Source organism: Rhinoraja longicauda, chromosome 33 (assembly GCF_053455715.1).
Source record: "Rhinoraja longicauda isolate Sanriku21f chromosome 33, sRhiLon1.1, whole genome shotgun sequence".
Classification (NCBI taxonomy): domain Eukaryota; kingdom Metazoa; phylum Chordata; class Chondrichthyes; order Rajiformes; family Arhynchobatidae; genus Rhinoraja; species Rhinoraja longicauda.
The window spans coordinates 6484673-6510103 of NC_135985.1; the positions used below are offsets into that span (position 1 = coordinate 6484673).

The 25431-nt window shown below is 44.6% G+C and overlaps 1 protein-coding gene across 1 annotated transcript in view; it reads left to right on the forward strand.

Annotated features, from left to right (window-relative positions):
- Nucleotides 1-25431, forward strand: part of LOC144609028 (WD repeat-containing protein 72-like) — a 153111-nt gene that overhangs the window by 35319 nt on the left and 92361 nt on the right. The window contains exon 13 of the mRNA XM_078427349.1: nt 22072-22271. Within this exon, the coding sequence (XP_078283475.1) occupies nt 22072-22271 (200 nt within the window). The remainder of the gene's footprint in view (nt 1-22071; nt 22272-25431) is intronic.

A 25431-nucleotide genomic window follows, 5' to 3' on the forward strand; every position in this document is an offset into this window, starting at 1 on the left:
GTCTCAGTCTCAGTCTCAGTCTCTGTATCAGTCTCAGTCTCAGTCTCAGTCTCTGTCTCTGCCTGTCTCTGTCTCAGTCTCTGTCTCTGTCTCAGTCTCAGTCTCAGTCTCAGTCTCAGTCTCAGTCTCAGTCTCTGTCTCTGCCTGTCTCTGTCTTTCTCTGTCTTTGTGTCTCTCTGTCTGTCTCTCTCTGTCTCTCTCTCTGTCTCTGTCTCTCTCTGTCTCCGTCTCTCTCTGTCTCAGTGTCTCTCTGTCTCTGTCTCTCTCTGTCTTTGTGTCTCTGTCTCTGTCTCTTCCTCAGCTTCCGTTTTACGGACAATTCCTCCCCAGATTAGTGGGCAACAAAAATTGGATCTCTGAGCTCCCCAAAACAATTCGACCAAAGTTACAATGTGGGGCCAGCAAAGAGTGCGCTTGTTTTGAATCTTTGTCAGCAACACTTGAACCATAAAGGAAGGACTTGTGGCACACGAGCCGTAGACAATGTAGTCTGTGGTCTGTTTAGCCCAGGAGCAGTGTGTTGGGAAGGCCTGAAGGAGGGACATGGCAGTTTGATGGGGACAGCAGTGGCGATGAATGGATCTGTTAGGCATACATTAGAAACAGAGAAACATAGAAAATAGGTGCAAGAGTAGGCCATTCGGCCTTTCGAGCCAGCACTGTCCATTCAATATAATCATGGCTGATCATCCAGAATCAGTACCCTGTTCCTGCTATTTCCCCACATCCCTTGATACCGTTAGCTCCAAGAGCTCTATCTAACTCTCTCTTGAATACATTCAGTGAATTGACCTCCACTTCCTTCTGTGGCAGGGAATTTCACAGATTCACAACTCTCCAGGTGAAAAAGTTTTTCCTCATCTCAGTTCTAAATGGCCTACCCCTTATTTATAAACTGTGACCCCTGATTCTGGACTCCCCCAACATTGCGAACAATTTTCCTGCATCTAGCCTGTCCAATCCCTTAAGAATTTTATAGATTATTTATTTAATTCTACCTGTAGCGGGAAATAGGTATTCTTTACTGCACCTATTTGTCAGGTAAATGGAGGAATTGTTTTCCAATGACAAGGAACTGGAGGCACGGTGGTGGAGCGGCAGGGTTGCTGCCTTACAGCTCCAGAGACCCGCGTTTGATCCTGTCCACGGATGCTGTCCGTGTGGAATTTGCAAGTTCCCCCTGTGACCGCGTGGGTTTCCTCCAGGTGCTCCAGTTTCCCCCCACATCCCAAAGACTTGTGGATTCACGGGTTAATTGGCCCCTCTGTAAATTGCCCCAAGCGAGCACCGAATGGATGCAAAAGCGTAATTAAGTAGAACTTGTGTGAACGGGTGATCGATGGTCAGCGTGGACTCGGTGGGCCGAAGGGCCTGTTTCCAAGCTGTATTTCTGAACTTAACTAAAACTGAACATGTCTTGTAAGTGAAGCCAAGAATGGAATAATTAAAAAGCTCCATGGCGTCTCTTGTATGCGGGCTCAGTGGACTATTTCTGTACACTTTGCTAATCGGGCTGTGCTTAGGTATGGCAGTACGCTACGAGACCGTGTGTAAGTAAAGGACTTCACTGTGCATTTGCACATGTGACAATAAAGCCCCATTGAATCATTGAATAGGCTTCAGCAATCTGGTAAATGAAGACTTTAATAAATAGGACCTTCATGCTTATCAGAGTACAGGATGTTTTTTATATCTGAGAATAACTGTACTCATTTGTTTTTTAATAAATCTGTAACTGTGAAAAAATCTGATTGTTTTCCAGCCCTAAACACCACCTAGTGAAATATTTTATTCACTGCTTTCCAAACAAAGGCTTGAGGGTTTGTTTACAAAAGGCTTCTATAAATCCAAAAGAACATATGTGAAATGCAAAAATGTAGAAGGGATGTTAGATAAGGATTGAATTTAGCTTGTCTGTGATACCACCACAGTGTATTGGTGTTCTAGTCTCCTGTGATTGCAATTATAACATTCTGAAATCACTTCTCTGAATTTTGCAACAAAAGCTTGCATTTCCATGGTGTCTTTGTTGTAGGGAAAAGGTTAGATGGGTCTTCAGGAAAATATTAACAAGTTTTGACACTGAGTCACTAGAGGAAATATTAAGGCCAATGAACTAAAGTGGAGATAGATGCAAAAAGCTGGAGTAACTCAGCAAGTCAGACAGCATCTCTGGAGAAAAGGAATAGGTGACATTTCAGGTCGCGACCCTTCTTCAGATGGAAAGAGGCCTAAAGTGGTCCTGGCGGTGGGAATCCTGAAGGAAGGAAGGAAGAGATTCAGGGAGGGAATTTCATATCGCCAGGTTAAGGCTTGGCCATCGATTAAGAAATAATAAGAATGGGTAACAATCAAGAAGCAGGGCTTGATAATATTAGAACATTGAACAGCACAGCACAAGAACAACCCCTTTGGCCCACGATGACCATTCCCAAAAAGGAAGGCAAGTTAAACTAATGTGTAGGAAAGAACTGCAGATGCTGGTTTAAACCGAAGATAGACACAAAATGCTGGAGTTACTCAGCAGGTCAGGCAGCATCTCTGGAGAGAAGGAATGGGTGACGTTTCGGGTCAAGACCCTTCCTCAGACTGAAGTTAAACTAATCTCTGCCTGCACAAGATCCATGAGGAGGACTTTCTTTAGCCAGAGGGTGGTGAATCTGTGGAATTCATTGCCACCCATGGCTGTGTGGGCCAAACCATTGGATATTTTTAACGCGGAGATTAATAGGTTCTCGATTAGTAAGGGCATCAAAGCTTGTGGGGAGAAGCAGCTGTGTTGCAATTCACATATGTCATATGAATAGTTGAATGTTTCCACCATTTTCAGTTTCAGATTTCCGTCATCCCCGTTTTGTTGTGTTTCCATTTAAATCACTTTGTTTTCCAGTGCCTTGCATGATGACCCTGCTAATAAATATGTGCTCATTATGGATCAGAGAATAGTCAATATACTTCAAAACAATAGCAATTCATTGGCTGTGAATTTCTTTCAGAGAACTCTTAGAATGACAAGATGCTACATAAATGGCGTTTTCTTTCCCCATTGACCCTAGAGATCTTACATTGTCCAATGGACCTCTTGAGCATAAACTGAGTTCAAAATGTTTTAAAATGGAGAAATAAGGAACTGCAGATGCGGGAATCCTGAGCAAACCACAAAGTGCTGGAGTAACTCAGCGAGTCAAGCAGCATCTCTGGAAGACATGGATGGGCAACATTTTAGATCGGGGTATTTATTCAGACTGTTTGTAATAGAGGGGGAAAAGCTGCAAAAGAAGTGGTGGGACAAGGCCTGGCAAAGATACAAGCAACTGCAGATGCTGGTTTACAAGAAAAAACACAAAGTGCTGGAGTAACTCAGCAAGACAGGCAGCATCTCTGGAGAAGGTGTTTTGGCAACATTTCGGGATGGGAGGCGATTGGCGACTGGGCGAACAGAGGTTGGAGGTAAAAAAAAAGATGATAGGGCATCAGATAGGGAAAGAAGTGGAGTGAAATGTTAAGCTAGAGGAAGGAATATTGGGGAATGGGTGGTGAGGGATTGGGTAAGGGAGCGGGATCGTGGGAAAAATGGATGCATACCGGGTGGGGCAGAGAGAAGGGAGGGGGAGAAAAGGAGAGGGTGGGGATTTAGTTTAGTTTAGTTTCGAGATACAGCGCGGATAAAGGCCCTTCGGCCCACCGAGTCCGCGCCAACCAGCGATCCCCGCACACTAACACTATCCTACACACATTAGGGACAATTTAATTTATACCAAGCCAATTAATCTACAAACCTGTACGTCTTTGTAGTGTTGGAGGAAACGGGAGATCCCAGAAAAACCCCACAGGGAGAACGTACAAATTCTGTACGTACAGCATCCATCGTCAGGGCCGAACCCGGGTCCCTGGTGCTGTACGGCAGCAACTCTGCCCCTGTGCCACCGTAACGCCCTATTGTTTTGTATTGTATTGAAGTAATTGTAGGTGCTTTTGACCACAGACTTTCTGAACACACGTGCCCATGAGGTAATAAAAGAAGCATTAACGAGGTGGAGGTGTGATGTGGAATGCACAGCTACATCTATCATTTTTATATATAAAACACTTTTCGATACTGGCAGCCTTTCCTTGTTCTAAAACAGCATTTGTGATTGGAATGAGGGATTGGTACTAACGCCCAAACCCCTGTTTCAAATCCCAAAGTAATGAAAGTTAGAGAAGTCCAAAACGCATTGACATATGCACTAAATTATAACGGAGTATTACAGAGAGCTGACCTTGAATACTTGACATCTGGCTAAACTAATGATCAGAAGAGAGGGCAAATTCATTCTTTCATAGACCTCACTTAGGCCTAGTGTGACCTTGTGTAACATTTAGGCCTGACACTTTTATTGATTAGATCTAGCAGCTAATGCACTGAGCAGCACTGTACCTGGTCCCATTCCTCGGGCAGTTTCCCTCGACATCTTAATTTAAACTGCTCTTGGTAAAGCACCAGCAAAGAACAAAAGAATTGGAGTGGCCCAATATGGCCAGTGCGACTTACAAAGAGTACATATGTAGGAAAATAACTGCAGATGCTGGTACAAAGCGAAGGTATCACAAAATGCTGGAGTAACTCAGCGGGTCAGGCAGCGTCTCTGGAGAGAAGGAATGGGTGACGTTTCGGGTCGAGACCCTTCTGAAGAAGTTACTCCAGCATTTTGTGATACAAAGAGTACATTATCATTTGCTGCAATAATTTCCTCCTTCTTGATCCCTTTCATAAATCATAAAGGCTGCTGAACATGATCACCTTATATACCTACACTACCTACCCTTTCACACTGATTCAGCCTCGGTCTGACAGTATAAATGAGCCTCTGAAGGAAAGCTTGAAAGAATAGCATAGAGAGAAACTGCAATGTGTGGGAAGGAACTGCAGGTGCTGGTTTTACACCGAAGATAGACACAAACTGCTGGAGTAGCTCAGCGGGACATCTCTGAGCATCTCTGGAGAGAAGGAATGGGGGACCTTTAGGGTCAAGACCCTTCCAGACTAGTTAGGGAAAAGGGAAACGAGAGATAGAGACGATGACGTAGAGAGATAAAGAACAATGAATGAAAGATTTTTAAAAAAAAACAATGATAAAGGAAACAGGCCATTGTTAGCTGTTTGTTTTTCACACAAATGGTGGTGGGTGTATGGAACGAGCTGCCTGAGTAGGTAATTGAGGCAGGTACTATTGCTAAGTTTAGGAAGCATTTGGACAGGTACATGGATAGGATAGGATTGGAGGAATATAGGCCAAGCGTAGGCTTATTTTAGGCTTTTGGGATACAGTGTGGAAACAGGTAACTCTGGCCCACAGAGTCTGTGCCGACCAGCGATCACCCCATGCACTAGTACTATCCTACACTGCAGGGACAATTTGCAATTATACAGAAGCTAATTAGCCTACAAACCTGCACGTCTTTGGAGTGTGGGAGGAAACCGGAGCACCCGGAGAAAACCCACGCGGTCACAGGGAAAACGTACAAAGTCCGTATAGACAGCACCATAGTCCGGATCGAACCTGGGTCTCTGGCGCAGTAAGGCAGAAGCTCTACCGCTGTACTTGTCCAACTATAAAATCTGTTGAGAATCTCATGGACAATTTGAAATCAGCCCTGATTATTGATGGGCAGCAATTTTTATTCAGCCGTCTTTCACTTTTGGACTCAGTGGGTGGGACTGTACCTGTCAAATTTGTTTTGTCTTTATAATTAGGAAATCGTTGAATAGACTCCTAACTTGACAATCACATTGATAGTTAAGGAATTTGTTTTCTTTAAGTAGGAATACTGAAGTTCAGGAGTGAAGTGGCTTTCAGTTACAACACAGCTGAACTATAGCTTACGTTAGAGATGCAGTGCGGAAACAGGCCCATCGGCCCACCGAGTCGGCCCACCGAGTACGCTTCGACCAGCGATCGCCCCGTACACTGGAGACATTTTACAATTTTCTTTTACCAAAGCCAATTAACCTATAAGCCTCTGGAGAAACGGAATAGGTGACATTTTGGGTCACAACCCTTCATTAGACTAGTGACAGGACTGATGAAGGTTTCTGACCCGAAACATCACCTATTCCTGTTCTCCAGAGATGCTGCTTGACCAGCTGAATTACTCTAGCATTTTGTGCTTATCTTTGGTATAAACCAGCGTCTGTAGTTCCTCCATATTTAATCTCCAATCTGTATGAGATTAAACTAGAGGACCCAGAGAAAACCCACGCGGTTACAGGGAAAACGTGCAAACTCCGTGCAGACAGCACCTATAGTCAGGATTGAACCCAAGCTGGCGCTGTAAGGCAGCAACTTTACTGTTGCGCCACTATGCCGATCCTGAAGTTAATGTAATCAAAGAGTTGTCCCACCCCAATCTTTCCTCCCCCTTCCTCCTCCCATCAGATAGGTGCTTGAAAACACGTACCACCAGATTTGGAAACAGATTATTCCCCTCTGTTGTCAGGCTTCTGAACGGTCCTTCCAGCTTGTTACTCAGTACTTGAGTCCGAAGAAGGGTCTCGACCCGAAGCGTCACCCATTCCATCTCGCCAGTGATGCTGCCTTTCCCACTGCGTTACTCCAACATTTTGTGTCTAGCTGGGGTACTGTCTGATTCACGTCTGCCCCACAGTGGACATTGGACTTTGTCTATGGAACTGTGAGCTACAACACTACAATAAAACTGCTCTCCAAGATAATTTATTGTGAAAAATTTGAAATGTTAAGGTCTGATAAGATAGAACATCAATGCAAGTTTTTCTATTGATATCATTTAACGTGTATGTAACCTAACAATTTAAACATATAGTGTAAAAACTCACAAATCCATTTTCTTGGTAGATTTGGAGGGGATTAAAATGAGGTGGTGACTGATATATCAGTGGGTGCTTAGCAACCACTTTTTACTCATGGAGTTCACGGTACAGTGGTACAGCTGGTAGAGCTGCTGCCTCACAGCGCCAGAGACCCCGGTTCGATCCTGACCTTGGGTGCTGTCTGTGTGGAGTTTGTACGTTCTCCCCGTGACCGCGTGGGTTTTCTCCAACATCTTCGGCTTCCTCCCACACTCCAAAGACATACAGGTTTGCAGGTTAATTGGCTTGGTGTATGTGTAAATTGTCCGCAGTGTGTGTAAGGTAGTGTTAATGTGCGGAGGCCCGATGGTCGGAGAGAACTCGGTGGGCCGAAGGGCCTGTTTCCGCGCTGTATCTCTAAACTAAACTAAATTAAATCTTCAAAATGGATGGTGTTTCAACACAGGGGTCCTAGTACTGAAAGATTTACATTTCCAAGTAGTGTGTTCAGTTACTGTCCTGAAAGCAATGTGAACTGTTTTATCAAGATCGAGTATAAAGAGTCATTTGTGCAAATTCTCCTTGATGATTTTCTACCCCCATCCAATTAAGAACTGTGACATCTTGTAATGTAACCAGTTACATTAGTCAATACTCGTCTTGATTTATTGCCTTGCCCTGCATACGCTGAGCAGAGAAATCTACTTCTAGCGATTTAAACATGGATATTATCTGTTGTGCGTTTATGTTCCTCAAACTGGCGCATGTCATATTAGTTGTTTAACATTTAATTAATTTCATAGCGGAATTGTATTTTATGTGGCCTTCAGGAATAGTTTTAATTAAATATCTAAGGGTGTGTCAGAGGTGATCATAATACAAATGATGGATATTGCTCCACTGATGCCGACCAGATAGCTTGTGAGCAACACAGTCACGAGTGAGTAATGACTGTCTCGGAGTGGATGTGTTTAAGTGGCAGGGACACGGTGGCATTTTGTGTCTGCAAAACTCAACAGTCAGGCGAACAAAAAATAAAATAGATTGATTGAATATTTCTTCAATTCCAGAAAATTAGTCGTTGCTTTGTAATGTCAAACCTGAGGGACATCAGTTTTGTTTCCAGAATTCCTTGTGGAGAAGAAAAGGGGACTGTGGCACACAGTGGCACAGTTGGCAGAGCTGCTGCCTCGCTATGCCAGAGACCAGGGTTCTGCCCTCATAGTTCATTAGTGATAGGAGCAGAATTTTAGGCCATTCGGCCCATCAGGTCTACCCCACCATTCAATCATGGCTGATCTATCTCTCCCTCCTAACCCCATTCTCCTGCCTTCTCCCCATATCCCCTGACACCCGTATTAATCAAGAATCTATCTACCTCTGCGTTAAATATCCATTGACTTGACCTCAGTCTACCGTGGCAATAAATTCTACAGATTCATCACCCTCTGGCTAAAGAAATTCCTCCTCATCTCCTTCTTAGGACGGTCATGGTGGCTCAGCAGTAGAATTGCTACCTTACAGAGAATACAGCGCCGGAGACCCGGGTTCGATCCCGACCACGGTTGCCGTCTGTACGGAGTTTGTACATTCTCCCCTTGACCTGCGTGGGTTTCCTCCGAGATCTTCGGTTTCCTCCCACATCAAAGACGTACAGGTTTCCAGGTTAAATGGCTTGGTAAATGTAAAAATTGTCCCTAGTGAGTGTAGGGTAGTGTTATTGTGCGGGGATCGCTGGTCGGCACGGACCTGGTGGGCCGAAGGGCCTGTTTCCGCGCTGTTTCTCTAAACTAAACTAAACTAAACTAAAAGAACGTCCTCTATTTCTGAGGCTATGACCTCTGGTAAGTTTCAAAGAGGTCGCCCCTCATTCTTCTAAACTCCAGCGAGTGGAGGCACAGTGCCTTCAAACGCTCATCATATGTTAACCCACTCATTCCTGGCCCTGACCTTGGGCGCTGTCTATGTGGAGTTTGCACGTTCTTCCTGTGCCCACGTGGGTTTCCTTTGTGTTTGCCGAAGGGTGGAATGATGTCTGGGTTGTAGGCTAATTGGCTTCTGTAAATTGCACTGTAAATATTCATGTACCTGTCCAAATGTCCTTTGCACCTGCCTCAACTACCACCTCTGGCAGCTCTGTTCATATACCCACCACGCTCTGTGTAAAAAAAAAAGTTGCCCCTCAGGTTCCTTGTAAATCTTTTCCTTCTCACCTTAAACTTGTGTCTTTTAGTTCTTGATTCTGTCTGGGGAAAAAAAGACTGTGCATTCACCCTATCTATTTATCCTCATGATTGTACACACCTCCCAGCCTCCTGTGCTCCAAGGAATAAAGTCCAAGCCTGCCCAACCCCATTGCTCAGGCCCTCAAGTCCTGGCAACATTCTCATAAACTTCTCTATTTAATGGCATCTGTCCTACAGAAGGATGGCCAAAACTGAACGCAATCTATACAGTCTGTATTTTACGGAACACTTTTTTTCTCAAATTGGGATTTGTTTTGACTTTACAAATACCACATGGATGTGGTACAACTGATTTGATTGGAGATTTATTTGATCAATTATCAATTCTTTTTATCACCCTCAACATTGAGAGGAAGAAATGGTATTTAGTTGAGTTTAGTTTATTGTCATGTGTACCGAGGTACAGTGAAAAGCTTTTGTTGCATGCTAACCAGTCAGTGGAACGACAATACATGATTACAATCGAGCCAGCCATGGTGTACAGATACGTGACAAAGGGAATAAGGTGAATAACGTTTAGTGCAAGATAAAGACAATAAAATACGATCAAAGATAGTCTGAGGGTCTCCAATGAGGTAGCTAGTAGTTCAGGACTGCTCTCTAGTTGGTGATAGGATGGTTCAGTTGCCTGATAACAGCTGAGAAGAGACTCACTGAATCTGGTGGTATGCGTTTTCAGGGTAGAATATCACGAGGGTTTAATTGCCATCTGCACCCACAACAGAACAATTAAAGCTTTACTTTCTGCAGCTTAACAAGTTCCTTTAATGCGATAACAAACAAATAAACATGTAATAATCAATAATGACATAAATTAATAATCATAATACTCGGGACCACAATAGTACAAAAACCAAAGCCTGTGGTGTAACCAAAGCTAAGTCCAATGTAGATCATAGTTGCTGAGGTTAGTGTTGTGCAGTGTTCAAGAGCCTGATGGTTGTTGGGAAGAAGCTGTTCTTGAACCTGGTGGTCATGGTTTTCAGGCTCCTGTACCTTCCTGCTAATGGGAGCGGCAAGGCGAGAGTGTGGGGTGGGTCTTTGATGGTATTATCTGCCGTAAACGACAAAAACTAGCTACTGCTGGTGCTGGTTTCCACAAAAGGACACAAAGTGCTGGAGTAACTCAGCGGGTCAGGCAGCATCTGTGGAGAACGTGGAGAGCAACATGTGAAATGTGAGGTTTTGATTGGGTAGCTTATAACCCAGCGGTATGGCACCTAATGTTTCGCTTGAGTAGCTTACAACCTGGCCACATGAAGGTATTTATTCACAAAATGCTGGAGTAATTCAGCAGGCCAGGCAGCATCTCGGGAGAGAAGGAATGGGTGACGTTTCGGGTCGAGACCCTTCTTCAGTCTGAAGAAGGGTCTCGACCCGAAACGTCACCCATTCCTTCTCTCCCGAGATGCTGCCTGACCTGCTGAGTTACTCCAGCATTTTGTTCAGACTGAAGAAGGGTCTCGACCCGAAACGTCACCCATTCCTTCTCTCCCGAGATGCTGCCTGACCTGCTGAGTTACTCCAGCATTTTGTGAATAAATACCTTCGATTTGTACCAGCATCTGCAGTTATCTTCTTATACTAGCCACATGAACATTGAATTCTCTAATTTTATGTAACGTCTACTTGCACTCCCCTTCCATCTCCCTACCACTTTACCCCCTTCCTCCACCCTAGTCATTTTACCAGTTCCACAGTTCTCCACATTGTTTCTCTCCTGAGATCACACCTACCCTGGCCAACAATGGAGCTGCCAGATACCACCCTGCCTGCGGTCATTTGTGGCCGGTCTTGATTGCCATCATTTTTTTTCTCGCCTCCAGCTCTTCAGCACCACGCCGCCCCCTAATTCCAGTCTGAAGAAGGGTCCCGATCCAAAATGTTGCCCATCCGGTTTCTCCAGAGATGCTGCCTGAACCGTTGAGTTCCTCCAGCATTTTATGTCCTTTTGTGCGATTGAGTTGCAGTGCCAGCAGTATTTGACATGGGTTGAGAGGCCTGAATTATATCAACTCAGTGTTCATTGTCACCCAGTAATGATATTCAGCATACATTCCCTAAAGCTTGTCCCACTTCTGATTTTTTTGTTTCTGGGGAGTGCTGAAGGGATTAAGGAACAGTGCTAATAATATTACGTACAGTATGCTTTTTAGTTTAAACAAAAGAGCTTTTAAAGTTTGGCTGGCAGCCACATTTCAGAGAACTTATACTGGGTGTAAACTGCAGTGGTATCAGAATACCTCACAGAGGGTCTTTACACCTCTTCTCTTATTGTGCTCTGTGTTCATGTTGCCAACTTGATTTGCTAACTCAGAATATTGACGCTGTATTGAAGTCAGGTAGTTTTACCCTGTATCACCCTCAATATTACTTTAAATATCATACTATAACCACATGTTCAACTCTAAGCTGCACGGTGGCGCAGCGGTACAGTTGCTGCCTTACGTGGCCAGAGACCTGGGTTCAATCCTGACTACGGGTGCTGTCTGTACAGAGTTTGTACGTTCTCCCGGTGACCTGCGAGGGTTTTCCCCGGGTGCTCCGGTTTCCTCCCACACTCCAAAGACGTACAGGTTTGTATGTTATTTCGGCTTCGGTAAAAAAAAATTGTAAATTACCCCTAATATGTGTAGGATAATGCAAGTGCACGGGGATCGTTGGTCGACGTGGATTCGGTGGGCTGAAGGGCCTGTTCGTCCTGTATGACTCTGTGTGCAGTGTGCGGTGCAGTGTTACAGGTCCCATACTGCCTAAGATTGGGTTGATGAAGGGACTGGTGAGGGTAAAGTGCCTCTTGAGTCCACAGGCACCTGAATCCTCTTTCATCAATAGTCCCTTAATAAATGTGCTGCATTTGCAATAACAGCATTCAACACATGTGGGGAAATTTAAAATTACAGACTACAATCTAACCCCTTGCTATCCTGAGAAAGGGTTATAAAATGCAAAGGGTAGAGAGCTGTCTTTGACTACATGTGCATGTGTTGAACTTTGATTCTGAAATTCATTTTCATTGACATCGGAGGTGCCGAAATTTGGAACCAGTGCACAACACTTAGCACGACTCTCCTCTGCTTTTAGTGCATGCATCCAAGGACAATTTAGTAACCCCTGGAATGTGCACTGTTTCAGAGATCAAGCATGTTAAGGGTTTAAAGATTTCTTTAAAGCTCACCCATTGTCATCCATGACTTATTTGCTATACACCATCATAATTCCTTCATTTTCACCCCTTTGTCCTTGCAAATATTAGTGATTTACTGTTGCTATCATTGTCTCTGCCTCTATTTTTCTCCAGGTCACTGGTCAGAATTAGATTTGAGTGGGCAAATGTGGCCCTGCTGATAAATCCTGCGCTTGCCTTTCATTTGCTGGAGGCTATAGTGTAGCTCGGGTCAAGGTCACAGTGGTCACTGATTTCTCTAAATACGTTCTTGGTAGCCTCGGGTTTTCTGAATGCAAAGATTGGGCGCGTATTTAACAACCCATCTCCTGAAAGTATGTTTAATCCAGAATCAAGAGGGTGTAAACTGAAATATTCCGGGCCTTCAAAAGTGTGTGTGTGTGTGTATATATGTGTGTGTGTTTATATGTGTGTGTGTGTGTGTGTTTATATGTGTGTGTGTGTGTATGTGTGTGTATGTGTGTATGTACATGTGTGTGTGTGTTTATATGTGTGTGTGTTTATGTGTGTGTGTGATTATGTGTGTATGTATGTGTATGTATATGTGTGTGTGTATGTGCGTAGGTATATGTATGTATGTGTGTTTATATATATGTGTGTGTGATTATGTATATGTGTGTGTGCATGTATATGTGTGTGTGTATGTATGTGTGTGTGTTTGTGTATATGTGTGTGTGAAATATTGTGCAGTTGTACATAAAAAAATCTCGCAATGATTCCTCTTGCATTTATATGTCTGCTTTCGTGTGTTGAGTTGATATTTTCTGGATAACTAACTCAATTATCTTAGGTTCCTGTAAGCTGGCGTAGATTTTATACGTTTTGCAGGAGTAAGGTGCAGTAACTGTGAAATGGCTTTGTTAGAAAGGGCACAATGGGTCGATGTGCTCTGAGGTCCTGCTGCCCAGACGATGAACTTCATCAGTAACTGTTGATAAATGACGCCTGTTCAATTGGACTGAGTGACCAGGAGCCATGATCGACTACTGCCTATTGAAAACTGTCGTCTTCTTGCATTTAAAAAAAAAATTCTGAAAGATTCTTCTACCGATAGGATTGATTGTGAGACCTTGGATCATTGTGTGCCTTATTGAAAGCAACATGCTTAAAGTTGTGTCCTGCATTCTAAAATAGATACCAGATATTTTCTTAGAGGGTGCGATGATTGTGATACAAGTGTATGATTCTATGGATTTTGAGAGAAAAATGTGGGGATGTAAACTCGGTTGTAGAAATGTTATTATTATAAAAAAGTAAATTTTGTTTCCAATCATCTTCTCCAAAGCCTGTGGGGGGTTTTTGTACAAAAGTATAAAATACAAGCTATTAATGTGTGAGACACTTATGGGTGTTTAATACTGCGTTGCTGTGTGTAAGGACTATGGTGTCAACTTTATCTGTTCAATATTGTTAAAAGCTGTTAACATCTTTTCCACATGTGTATAGATTTCCTTTGTTTTTAATTGTAGCACTCCAGCTTTAAAAAAAAATGTATAGATATAAATCATTTCTCAAATGAGTACGGTGGAATAGATTGCAAAGCTGCAAAGCTGCAAAGCTCAGGCTAAGTATTTAAAGTGTAGAGGAAGGAACTGCAGATGCTGGTTAAAAATACACCAAATATAGACACAAAATGCTGGAGTAACTCAGAGGGGCAGGCAGCATCTCTGGACAAAAGGAATAGGTGACGTTTCTGGTCGAGACCCTTCTTCAGACTGCATTTCTTGATTTCACTGCGTTGCTTTTGTTTGTTCCACTTGTACAGTTGCCAGTGAGGCTTTCTTTGGTGAAGGGTTAATTTAAAGGGTTAATTCAATTCTGAGATGTGCACACATTTTCCATGGGTACATTGCAAAAGAACAAAAGAATGCTGGCCAACACAGATCATGTGTAATGGTGCTCTGTTGTAGTGTTATCTAATCACACCCTTCCGTCCACATCATTCCCAATTAAGTTAAATGGCACTTAAACAATATTGATGAAGGGTGTTTGGTCAGAAATGCTAAACCTTTCCAGAGATGTGTCCTGGACTGGTGAATGTTTGCAGCATTTTCTGTTTTTGTATTATTAGTGCAGTGGTGGTGTCTTGAGTTGTGGCTTATATTCATTTGATTGAAAGATACAGCATGGAACCAGGCCCTTTGGCCCACCATGGCCATGCCGTCCACCAATCACCCATTCTCACTGGTTCTATGTTATCCCACTTTCTCATCCACTTCCTGCACACTAGGGGCAATTTACAGCCGCCAATTAACCTTTAAAAAAAAAATTGCCCAGAGAGTTGTGAATCTGAGGAATTTTCTGCCACAGAGGGCAGTGGAGAACAATTCACTGGATGTATTCAAGAGAGAGTTGGATATAGCTCTTAGGGCAAATGGAATCGGGATTTGTGGAGAAAGCAGGAACGGGGTACTGATTCTGGATGATCAGCCATGATCATAGTGAATGGCGCTGTTGGCTCAAAGGGCCGAATGGCCTACTCCTGCACCTATATTCTATGTTTCTATGTTAAACTACAAACCGCACGTCTTTGGGATGTGGGGGGAAACCGGAGCACCTGGAGAAAACACATGCAATCACAGGGACAACGTGCTAACTCCACGCAGACAGCACCTAAGGTCAGGATCGAACCCAGGTCTCTAGCGCCGTGAGGAATCAGCTCTTCCAGTTGTGCCACTGTGCTGCTCTAAGCCTTCAGAGACAGCACGAAGATCGTGGAGATGTGAATATGTAATTGGCCTGTTTCCAAGTTGTATAACTCTGTGTGGAGTTTGCACGTTCTCACTGTGATGGCATGGATTACCTGGGCGCTCCGGTATCCTCCCACACCCCATAAATGTTAATTGGCCCACTGTAGATTGCCCCCAGTGCATTGGGTGAGCATGAGAAAGTGGGACAACATAGAACTGGTGTAGACGGGAGATCGATGGTCGGTGTGAACTCGGTGGGCCGAAGGACCTGTTTCCATGCTGTATCATTCAGTCGATCAATCTTTTAAGCCACCTGGGAGAGTGGACGGTCCTTTGGTTTCATGCCTCACTCAACACCCTCTGACTGACACTGTCTGGCCCGATTAAAGAGTAAGAACTGATTATTTTTGCGATATTATTTTGTTTGTTTCGATGAGTTAAAATTGAAAATGTCAGCAGAAAAAACTACCCAGCAAATGGACCCCTTCAGTAATTGTAGATGGTTGCTGATTTGGTGCCTAAGGCTGTAAATGAATAAAAACTGTCAAAGCTGTCCCACCATTTCAGCCACTTGCCAATTTGTATGACTTTCAAAGGTGTATATACACACACTGAGGCCCACTTCTTCACTTGCAGTGAATAACTTGTACGGTTGGTTGTTGAAATTTGATTGTGACATTGTTCAATAGTTTATTGGTGATGGAGGGGAATAAACAGAGCTTGTAAAGCACCCGGCAGCCCACCATTTTAACTCTCGTTCCCACACTGACCTCGCTGTCTTGGTCCTCCTCCATTTCCAGAGTGAGGCCACATACAAAATGGAGGAACACCACCTCCTATCTGTGAGGTTTCAAACAGACCTCGCACGTTCACAAGTTATGGGAGCAGAATTAGGACATTCGGCCAAACGAGTCAACTCCGCCATTCAATGATGGCTGATCTACCTTCCCCCTCTCAACCCCATTCTCCTGCCTTCTCCCCATAACCCCTGACACCCGTGCTAAACATGATCTGTCAATCTCCGCCTTCATTGACTGGGCTTCCACAGCTTTCTGTGGCAATGAATTCCACAGATTCACCATCCTCTGCCGAAAGAAATTCCTCCTCTTCTCCTTCCTAAAGGTAGGTCATTTTATTCTGAGGCTATGGTCTCTGGTCCTAGACTCTCTCACTAGTGGAAACATCCTCTCCACATTCACTCTGTCCAGGCCAATCTCTCTTTGGTAAGTTTCAAAGAGGTCCTTCCCCACTCATCCTAATAAATTCCAGTGAGTACAGGCCCAGTGCCATCAAACGTCATCATATGTTAACCCAATCATCCCCGGATCATTCTCGTAAAGTGTGGTTCGCATTTTGCTAAAGATCCATGCCGTTTTTATTTTTGCAACTCTTAAGCAAATTCATATTGGGAAATGCTGAAGGTATACAATATGGGTGGCACGGTGGCGCAGTGGTAGAGTTGCTGTCTTACAGCGCCAGAGAACCGGGTTCGATCCTGACTACGGGTGCTGTCTGTACGGAGTTTGTACTTTCTCTGCGTGACCTACATGGGTTTTCTCCGGGTGCTCTGATTTCCTCCCACACTCCAAAGACGTACAGGTTTGTAAGTTAATGGGCTTCAGTAAGATTGTAAATTGTCCCTTGTGTGAGTGAGTAGCATAGTGTTAATGTGCGGGGATTGCTGGTCGACGCGGACTAAGTGGGCCGAGTGGCCTGTTTTCACGCTGGATTTCTAAACTAAACTTCAATTATTTCACCAGTATCTGATAGAAGAGCAGGCTCTGCCATAATTTGACCATCTTCAGTGTTTTCATGATTAAATGTTTTGTGATATCAGTGGAGGGAAAAAGATGAAGTCTTATCTGGTGATTTAATTAGATAAATCAGTTGAAAACTTATGATATGAAAATCAAAAGAAAATATATTCACTGCAAGTTGACTGGAAGGTTTTGCATGAGAAGGGCATCAAAATAAAGGGGAAAGAAAATTTGTGACTGTGATAGATGTAATTAATAATAATTCCCCAGTTTATTACATAAAGTATATTTTAGCACAAGAATTCTACAATTCTATTGACTCTTCCAATTAAATTGTTCTGTTTGGTGATTGAATAGTGTCATACCTAGTTTGTGACAATAAAATCCATCTTCTTTGTTTTTATTTTTCTAATAATACCAGTGTAAAGTCAGCCATTTTCATTATTTGCTCTTAACTCGGTCGAGGCATTAGATTATTGCTTCCACCTACATCCCTTCCTCTAGCCTCACAAATCACACTCTTTTCTCCATATCTCACAGCCTTTTGTCTACTTTTCATCTCTGGGCCTTTGTCGAACCATTTGCTAATTAACCCCCACCTCCCCCTCGCCTGTTAAGGCAATTTAAGAGTATGAGGTTAGAGTCATAGAGTGATGTAGTGTTGAAACAGGCCCTTCGGCCCAACTTGCCCACACCGACTAACATGTCCCAGCTACACGAATCCCACCAACCTGCGTTTGGGCCATATCCCTCCAAACCTGTCCTATCCACGTACCCCTATCTAACTGTTTCTTAAACGCTGGGGTAATCACTGCCTCATCTACTTCCTCTGGCAACTTGTTCCATACACCAACCACCCTTTGTGTGAAAACGTTACCCCTCAGATACCTATTAAATCTTTGCACCCTTCTCCTTAAACCTCGGTCGTCTGGTTCTTGATTCCCTTACTCTGTGCAAGAGACTCTACATCTACCCGATCTATTCCTCTCATGATTTTATACACCTCTATATAATCACCCCTCATCCTCCTGCACTCCAAAGAATAATCCAAGGTTATGCAGGAAAGACCAGTCATGGTCTTATTAAATGGCAGCCTGGCCACAACGAACTACTGGATCTCCCCATTGCAAACCATTTTAACTCCTCTTCCCATTCACACACTGACCTTTCGGTCCTGGGCTCCTCCACTACCAGAGTGAGGCCACATGCAAAATGGAGGAACAACACCTCATATTCCACTTGGGGTGGCTTACAGACCAACGGTATGAACATTGAATTCTCCAATTTTAGGTAACTAACAATCTTTCCTTCCCCCCTCCTGCTCTGACTTCACTCTTCAATCCTTCTGTCTCACACATTTTGCTTTAATCTCTGGACTTTGTTCCAACCAAACTGCCTATCAAAAACCCATCTCGCCTGTGTCGACCCATTATCTGCCAAGCTTGGTCCTGCCCCTTCTCTCTCCTAGTTTTTTTGCCACCACCCCCTCCCCAAGCACAATGAGTCCGAAGAAGGGTCCCAACCCAAAACGTCACCTATCCATGTTCTCCAGAGATGCTGCCTGACCCACTCAGATACTCCAGCACTTTGTGTCCAACGTCAGATTAACTTGCCTCACATCATTGTTCCGCTTGTTGTGGTGTGGGTTGCATGCACGGATAAATAGCTTTTTTTTTAGATGCGTAGAGACATGATGTGTAAACTCTTTCTTGACTCTTAACTCGAAACTATTCCTGAAAAGCAGTTATTCTGGTATTTAATTCTGCTTGGCAATTGATTAAAATAAGATGTATTATCTGTCAATTTCCTATGAATGAATGAATGATATTTTATTGTCACATGTGACAAGCCACAGTGATAATCTTTGTTTTGCTAACCTAATGTATGCAAAGAGTTGCCACGTGAAAGGCAACGACAAAGTTACAAGTATCCCATTTTAACAATCAAATTTCAATTTTTTTTATCAAATGAATTTGTAAATCTAATGGCCATGGAATGCAATTGTATCTAATCCTAGCTAAATTATATTAACACCTTTGTTCTAAACCTCTTGTCCCCTCATTTCAATCCTTCCATGTTCTCGAAGGTATTTATTCACAAAATGCTGGAGTAACTCAGCAGGTCAGGCAGCATCTCAGGAGAGAAGGAACGGTTGACGTTTCAGACTTCTTCAGTCTGAAACATGGAAACATAGAAACATAGAAACATAGAAAATAGGTGCAGGAGTAGGCCATTCGGCCCTTCGAACCTGCACCGCCATTCAATATGATCATGGCTGCTCATCCAGCTCAGTAACCTGTACCTGCCTTCTCTCCATACCCCCTGATCCCTTTAGCCACAAGGACCACATCTAACTCCCTCTTAAATATAGCCAATGAACTGGCCTCAACTACCTTCTGTGGCAGAGAATTCCACAGACTCACCACTCTCTGTGTGAAGAAATGTTTTCTCATCTCGGTCCTAAAAGACCCTTATCCTTAAGCTGTGACCCCTGGTTCTGGACTCCCCCAACATCGGGAACAATCTTCCCGCATCTAGCCTCTCCAACCCCTTAAGAATTTTATATGTTTCTATAAGATCCCCCCTCAGTCTTCTAAATTCCAGCGAGTACAAGCCTAGTCTATCCAGTCTTTCTTCATATGAAAGTCCCGCCATCCCATGCGGGAAGAAGTGTCTCGACCCGAAACGTCACCCATCCCTTCTCTCCTGAGATGCTGCCTGACCTGCTGAGTTACTCCAGCATTTTGTGAATAAATACCTTCGATTTGTACCAGCATCTGCAGTTATTTTCTTATACTTCCATGTTCTCGCATCTCCCATTCTCTGCGATCTATTCCAACCCTAAACTCTCCAGGTTTACTGGAAATGGGATCTCCTGTATACCCCCCCTTCCTTCAGTTTGACAATGCTACCTATACCTTTAACTTTAGTTTTAATTTTTTCATTTTTAGTTGTAGAGATACAGGACGGGAAGGGGCCCTTTAACCCACCAACTCCGCACCGACCAGCAATCCCCACACATTAACACTACCCTACACATTTATACCAAGGCAATTAACATACAAACCTATAGGTTTTTGGAGTGTGGGTGGAAAACGAAGATCTCGGAGAAAACCGAGGCAGGTCTCGAGGAGAACGTACAAACTCCGTACAGACAGCACCCATAGTCAGGATTGAGTCTCCCCTGCTCCCTCAGCCGGTGGGGCAGCACACCCCTCAATAGAACTCGTAGCCTCAACGGGGAGCACGGGCTGGGGACCCACCCCCACACTCAAGTCCCCCCCATCAATCTTCCCCTGGTCACCCTCTAAGCCAGCGGACGCAATCCCTGGGGGAACAGCCCCCTCGGGTAGTGTGTCACCACTCTCAGGTGGTACCTGCACTACAGAGGCATCCTCCTGCCCACAGGAAGCATGCACTGGGTACTCTGCCTCAACAGGGGAGAAACGCCTCCCTTCAGGTCGCCCCTGACCTTCAGGGCCGTTCTCCGTGTCAGAGGACCCACGCCTCCTCCTCTTATAACCACTAGTGTGCGGTGGTACAGTCAGCTCCATTGCTGAAGCATGTCCTGAGAGCCAGGAATTTGGTCACCTTCAGCCAGGGCGCTGCTCCTCAGGGGGAGGGGGGTGCTGTGGTTGTGAGGGGGGCCGGTCCTCACCCTGTCACGGTGGGTGTCGAGGAGAGGCGTGTGCGTGGAGCGATTCCGACCGGGCTTACCCCCGCTCCGTCGGAATTGCTCATCGGGCCCACGGCCCGGGTCCCTTCCCGAGAGCCGGCCCCGCGCAATATGAGCCACTTTTCCCAGATGCCCAGCGTGCCGTTCCGTAACGCGGAGAGGCGCGTCTTGTACAGGCTGCTCCTGCACACTCTCCACTTCCTCGCTCTCGTCTTCCGTCCGGACACGCCCTGGCGGTCCGTGTTACCACCTGACGGCGGGAGCGGTCCCCAGTGGAGGTCTCTCTATAAGGGGGTCCTCCCGCTTTACATCGGGGACCTGGGGTGGAGAGTGTTGCATAAGGCTATAGCCTGTAACAGGTACTTGAGCCGGTTCACGGTCTCGTCTGCCGCCTGTCGCTTCTGCGGTGAGGAGGAGACCGTGTACCATTTGTATACAGAGTGCGTGAGGTTACAGCCCCTGTTCCAGTATCTGAAGGGGCTGCTCCTCAAGTTCTGGCTCAATTTTAGCCCTACGCTTTTAATTTTTGGGTACCCGGTACAGAGGGGGGAGGGTCAGGAGGGAGGAGGGGGTCTCCCTGTCGGTCTGCTCCTGGGCCTGGCCAAGATGGCCATCCGCGGGTCCAGGCAGCGGGCAGTCGACGGCCTCACAGAAGTCGGCTGCCTACCCCTGTTCCGGGCTTACGTCCGTGCCCGCGCGTCCCTGGAGAGGGAACACGCGGTGTCCACGGTGACGCTGGAGGCCTTCTGGGAACGCTGGTCGCCGCGGGGGGTTGAATGTATTGTTGACAGAGATGGCGGGATTTTAATGTGATGATTGTTTAATTTGTAAACTGCCGATACAGGTGGCTTTTGTTTGATCACATTTTGCTTAGTATGTTTTTCTTTGGAATAAAACTTTTATATAAAAATAAAAAAAATAGTCAGGATTGAACCCAGGTCTCTGGTGCTGTAAGGCAGCAACTCTACTGCTGCACTACTGTGCCAACCAAGTCCAAAAATTCGTGTCCATGTTTCCAACCTTCTCTCCTTGATGTGCGGGGATTGCTGGTCGACGCGGACTAAGTGGGCCGAGTGGCCTGTTTTCACGCTGGATTTCTAAACTAAACTTCAATTATTTCACCAGTATCTGATAGAAGAGCAGGCTCTGGCATAATTTGACCATCTTCAGTGTTTTCATGATTAAATGTTTTGTGATATCAGTGGAGGGAAAAAGATGAAGTCTTATCTGGTGATTTAATTAGATAAATCAGTTGAAAACTTATGATATGAAAATCAAAAGAAAATATATTCACTGCAAGTTGACTGGAAGGTTTTGCATGAGAAGGGCATCAAAATAAAGGGGAAAGAAAATTTGTGACTGTGATAGATGTAATTAATAATAATTCCCCAGTTTATTACATAAAGTATATTTTAGCACAAGAATTCTACAATTCTATTGACTCTTCCAATTAAATTGTTCTGTTTGGTGATTGAATAGTGTCATACCTAGTTTGTGACAATAAAATCCATCTTCTTTGTTTTTATTTTTCTAATAATACCAGTGTAAAGTCAGCCATACTGTGCCAACCAAGTCCAAAAATTCGTGTCCATGTTTCCAACCTTCTCTCCTTGTAGAGGGCACTTTAGACTCGCATCTGCAGTTCCTAGCTTCCACTGGCCTACCCTACTTCTCCTTCTCAAGTTCTGACGTTCTCTTTGGTAGGAACACTTGATCGACACGAGACTGGTGAAGTAGCAAAGGCAATCATCGGATCGTGTGATGACTCCTTGTCAATATTCATGAACACAATCGATTGGCTATCCGTGGGAGGGAGATCTCCTGGCCCAGTGCAAAGGAAGAGCTGCAAGCAATGTGCATCCTTCAAATTCAGCACATCTCCTGCGGCTTCCCACACCACAGAGGTAACCTGCCTTCTTCTCTTTCCATAACCAATGGTTTCCATGGTTCGCTATGTAGGAAGGAACGATAGATGCTGGTTTACACGAAAGATAGACTCAAAATGCTGGAGTAACTCAGCAGATCAGGCAGCATCTCCGGAGAGAAGAAATAGGTGATGTTTCGGGTCGAGACCCTTCAGACTGAGGGTCCTCAGTACAGAGGACATAGAAGAGTACAGCACAGGAACAGTGTGTGTAGGGAGGAACTACAGATGCTGGTTTCAAAGGAAGACAGACACAAAAAGCTGGAGTAACTCAGCGGGTCAGGCAGCATTTCTGGGGAAACGGAATAGGTGACGTTTTGGGTCGGCTTCGAGTCTAAAGAAAGGCCTCGACCCGAAACGTCACCTATTCCTTTTCTCCAGAGATGCTGCTTGACCCGCTGAGTTACTCCAGGGTTTTGTGTCTATCTTCAGCACAGGAACAGGTTCTTCGGCCCACAATGACCATGCCAAACATGATCTCTCCTGCCTGCACATAATCCATATCCATTCATTCCCTGTGTATCCACTTTCATAAGTTCTCGGAGCAGAATTAGGCCATTCGGCCCATCAGGTCTGCTCTGCTATTCAATCATGGCTGATCTATCTTTCCCTCTCAACCCCATTCCCCTGCCTTCTCCCCATAACCCCTGACGCCCTTACTAATCTTACTAAGATGCAGGAAGATTGTTCCCGATGTTGGGGAAGTCCAGAACAAGGGGTCACAGTTCAAGGATAAGGGGGAAGTCTTTTAGGACCGAGATGAGAAAGTTTTTTTTCACACAGAGTGGTGAATCTGTGGAATTCTCTGCCACAGAAGGTAATTGAGTCCAGTTCATTGGCTATATTTAAGAGTGGGTTAGATGTGGCCCTTGTGGCTAAAGGGATCAGGGGGTATGGAGAGAAGGCAGGTACAGGATACTGAGTTGGATGATCAGCCATGATCATATTGAATGGCGGTGCAGGCTCGAATGGCCTACTCCTGCACCTATTTTCTATGTTTCTATGTAATCAGTATCTCTTGGATAGTCCTATCGTAACTGCCTCCACCATCGCAGTGCGTTCCACTCTTAGTGTTAAAAAAAACTCGCCCCTCACATCTCCTTTGAACTATACCCTTTACCTTAAATCTACGCCCTCTAGCTTTGACATTTCCACCCTGGGACAAAGGATACAGTGTTTTAGAATAAAAGAACATAAGAGAATGGGAGCAGAGTGGATCGTACGACTTCTCAAGGGTGCTCTGTTGTGCGGCAAGATCAAAGATGAACCTGTGCATCAACTTGCTCAGAAGATCCATTGATCTCCACACCAAATGTACTCTCCGACGGTGCATCGACACCACAGTGCAGACCTTCAGGGGTTCACCCCTCTCGGAGAGAAAACCGTTTCCCTCTCATCAGTCCTAAATGGCCAAGCACTTTTCCCGAGGCCACGATCTTCGGTTATAAACCCTCCACCTGACAGAAGTAGGCTCTCAGCATTAACTTCATCAAGCCCTTAAGTAATTTTATACGTTCCAGAGAGGGAGCTCTTCATTCTCAAAACTCCAGAGAATGTCAGTGAATTCTACCCTCGTCTCTCTTCAAAGAACATCAGGAATCGATGAGAGCTCATTGTACCATCTTCAAAACAAATATCCTTCCTTGAATTAGGAGACCAAAACTAGGCACAGCAATCCAGGTTTACACTCAAAGCCCCATGTAACTGCACTAGGATTTCCTTATTTTAATATCACAACCTCCCTCCCCATTTACCAATGTTAATTGCTGGCTGTATCTGAATATTAACGTTCATATTTTGTGCTGCTGAATGTATAATATATTTATTATTAAGGGTCGGCACAGACTCGTCAGCTCCGAAGGGCCTGTTTTCATTCTGTGTCTCCAAAGCAAAGTAAACTTAAGGTTGCATATTTAGGATGATTGAATAAAATAACAAGTATTGTGAGATTACCAGTGATATTTTATGTTTTTGTGCAAAACGTAAAACTGCTTTCTTCTGCTTGTTTAGCAGCAGGCATGGATATTGGGGTGACACAATGGCACAGCATATGGAGTTGGTGCCTACAGCGCCAGAGACCCTGGTTCGATCCTGACCTTGGGTGCCATCTGTGTGGAGCTTGCATGTTCTCCCTGTGATTGCGTGGGTTTCCTCCCTTGATTCCATTAGCCCTAAGAGCTATATCTAACTCTCTCTTGAAAACATCCAGGGAATTGGCCTCCACTGCCTTCTGTGGCAGAGAATTCCACAGATTCACAACCCTCTGGGTGAAAAGATTTTTCCTAATCACAGTCCTAAATGGCCTGCACCTTATTCTTAAACTGTGACCCTTGGTTCTGACTCCCCCAACACCGGAAACATTTTTCTTGCATCAAGCCTGTCCGATCCATTAAGAATTTTATGTTTCTATAAGATCCCCTCTCATCCTTCTAAATTCCAGTGAATATAAGCCCAGTCGATCCATTCTTTCATCGTTTAACATAGAGCCGGTGTGAATGGGTGATTGATGGTTAGCGTGGACTCAGTTGGCCCAAGAGTCTGTTTCCATGCTATATCTTTCAATCACTGAATCAATTGTTCTGTACGTTACAAATCTAAGGCATCACAACTATATAAAATTGCAATTCAGTAGAATTTCTGGGAATGTTGTTTATGTAATGTAAATCATCGTTGAGTTTAGAGAGACACAGCATGGAAAGCGGCCCTAAGGCCCACGCCGACCATCGATCACCTATTCACGCTAATTCTCTGTTATCCCACTTTCTCATCCACTCCGTACACACTAAAGGCAATTTACAGAGGCCAATTAACTTACAAACCCGCACGTCTTTGGGATGTGGGAGAAAACGCCCAGAGGAAACCCACGTGGTTTTGACTTTAGAGATACAGCACAGAAGCAGGCCCTTCGGCCCACAGAATCCAGGCTGACCAGTGATCACCCCATACACTAACACTATCCTGCACCTGAGGGATAGTTTTATTGAAGTCAATTAATGTACAAACCTGTACATCTTTGGGGTGTGGGAGGAAGTTAGAGCACCTGGAGAAAGCCAATGCAGTCACAGGGAGAAGGTACAAACTCCGTACAGACAGCACCCGCAGTCAGGATCGAAGCCGGGTCTCTGGTGCTATAAGGCAGC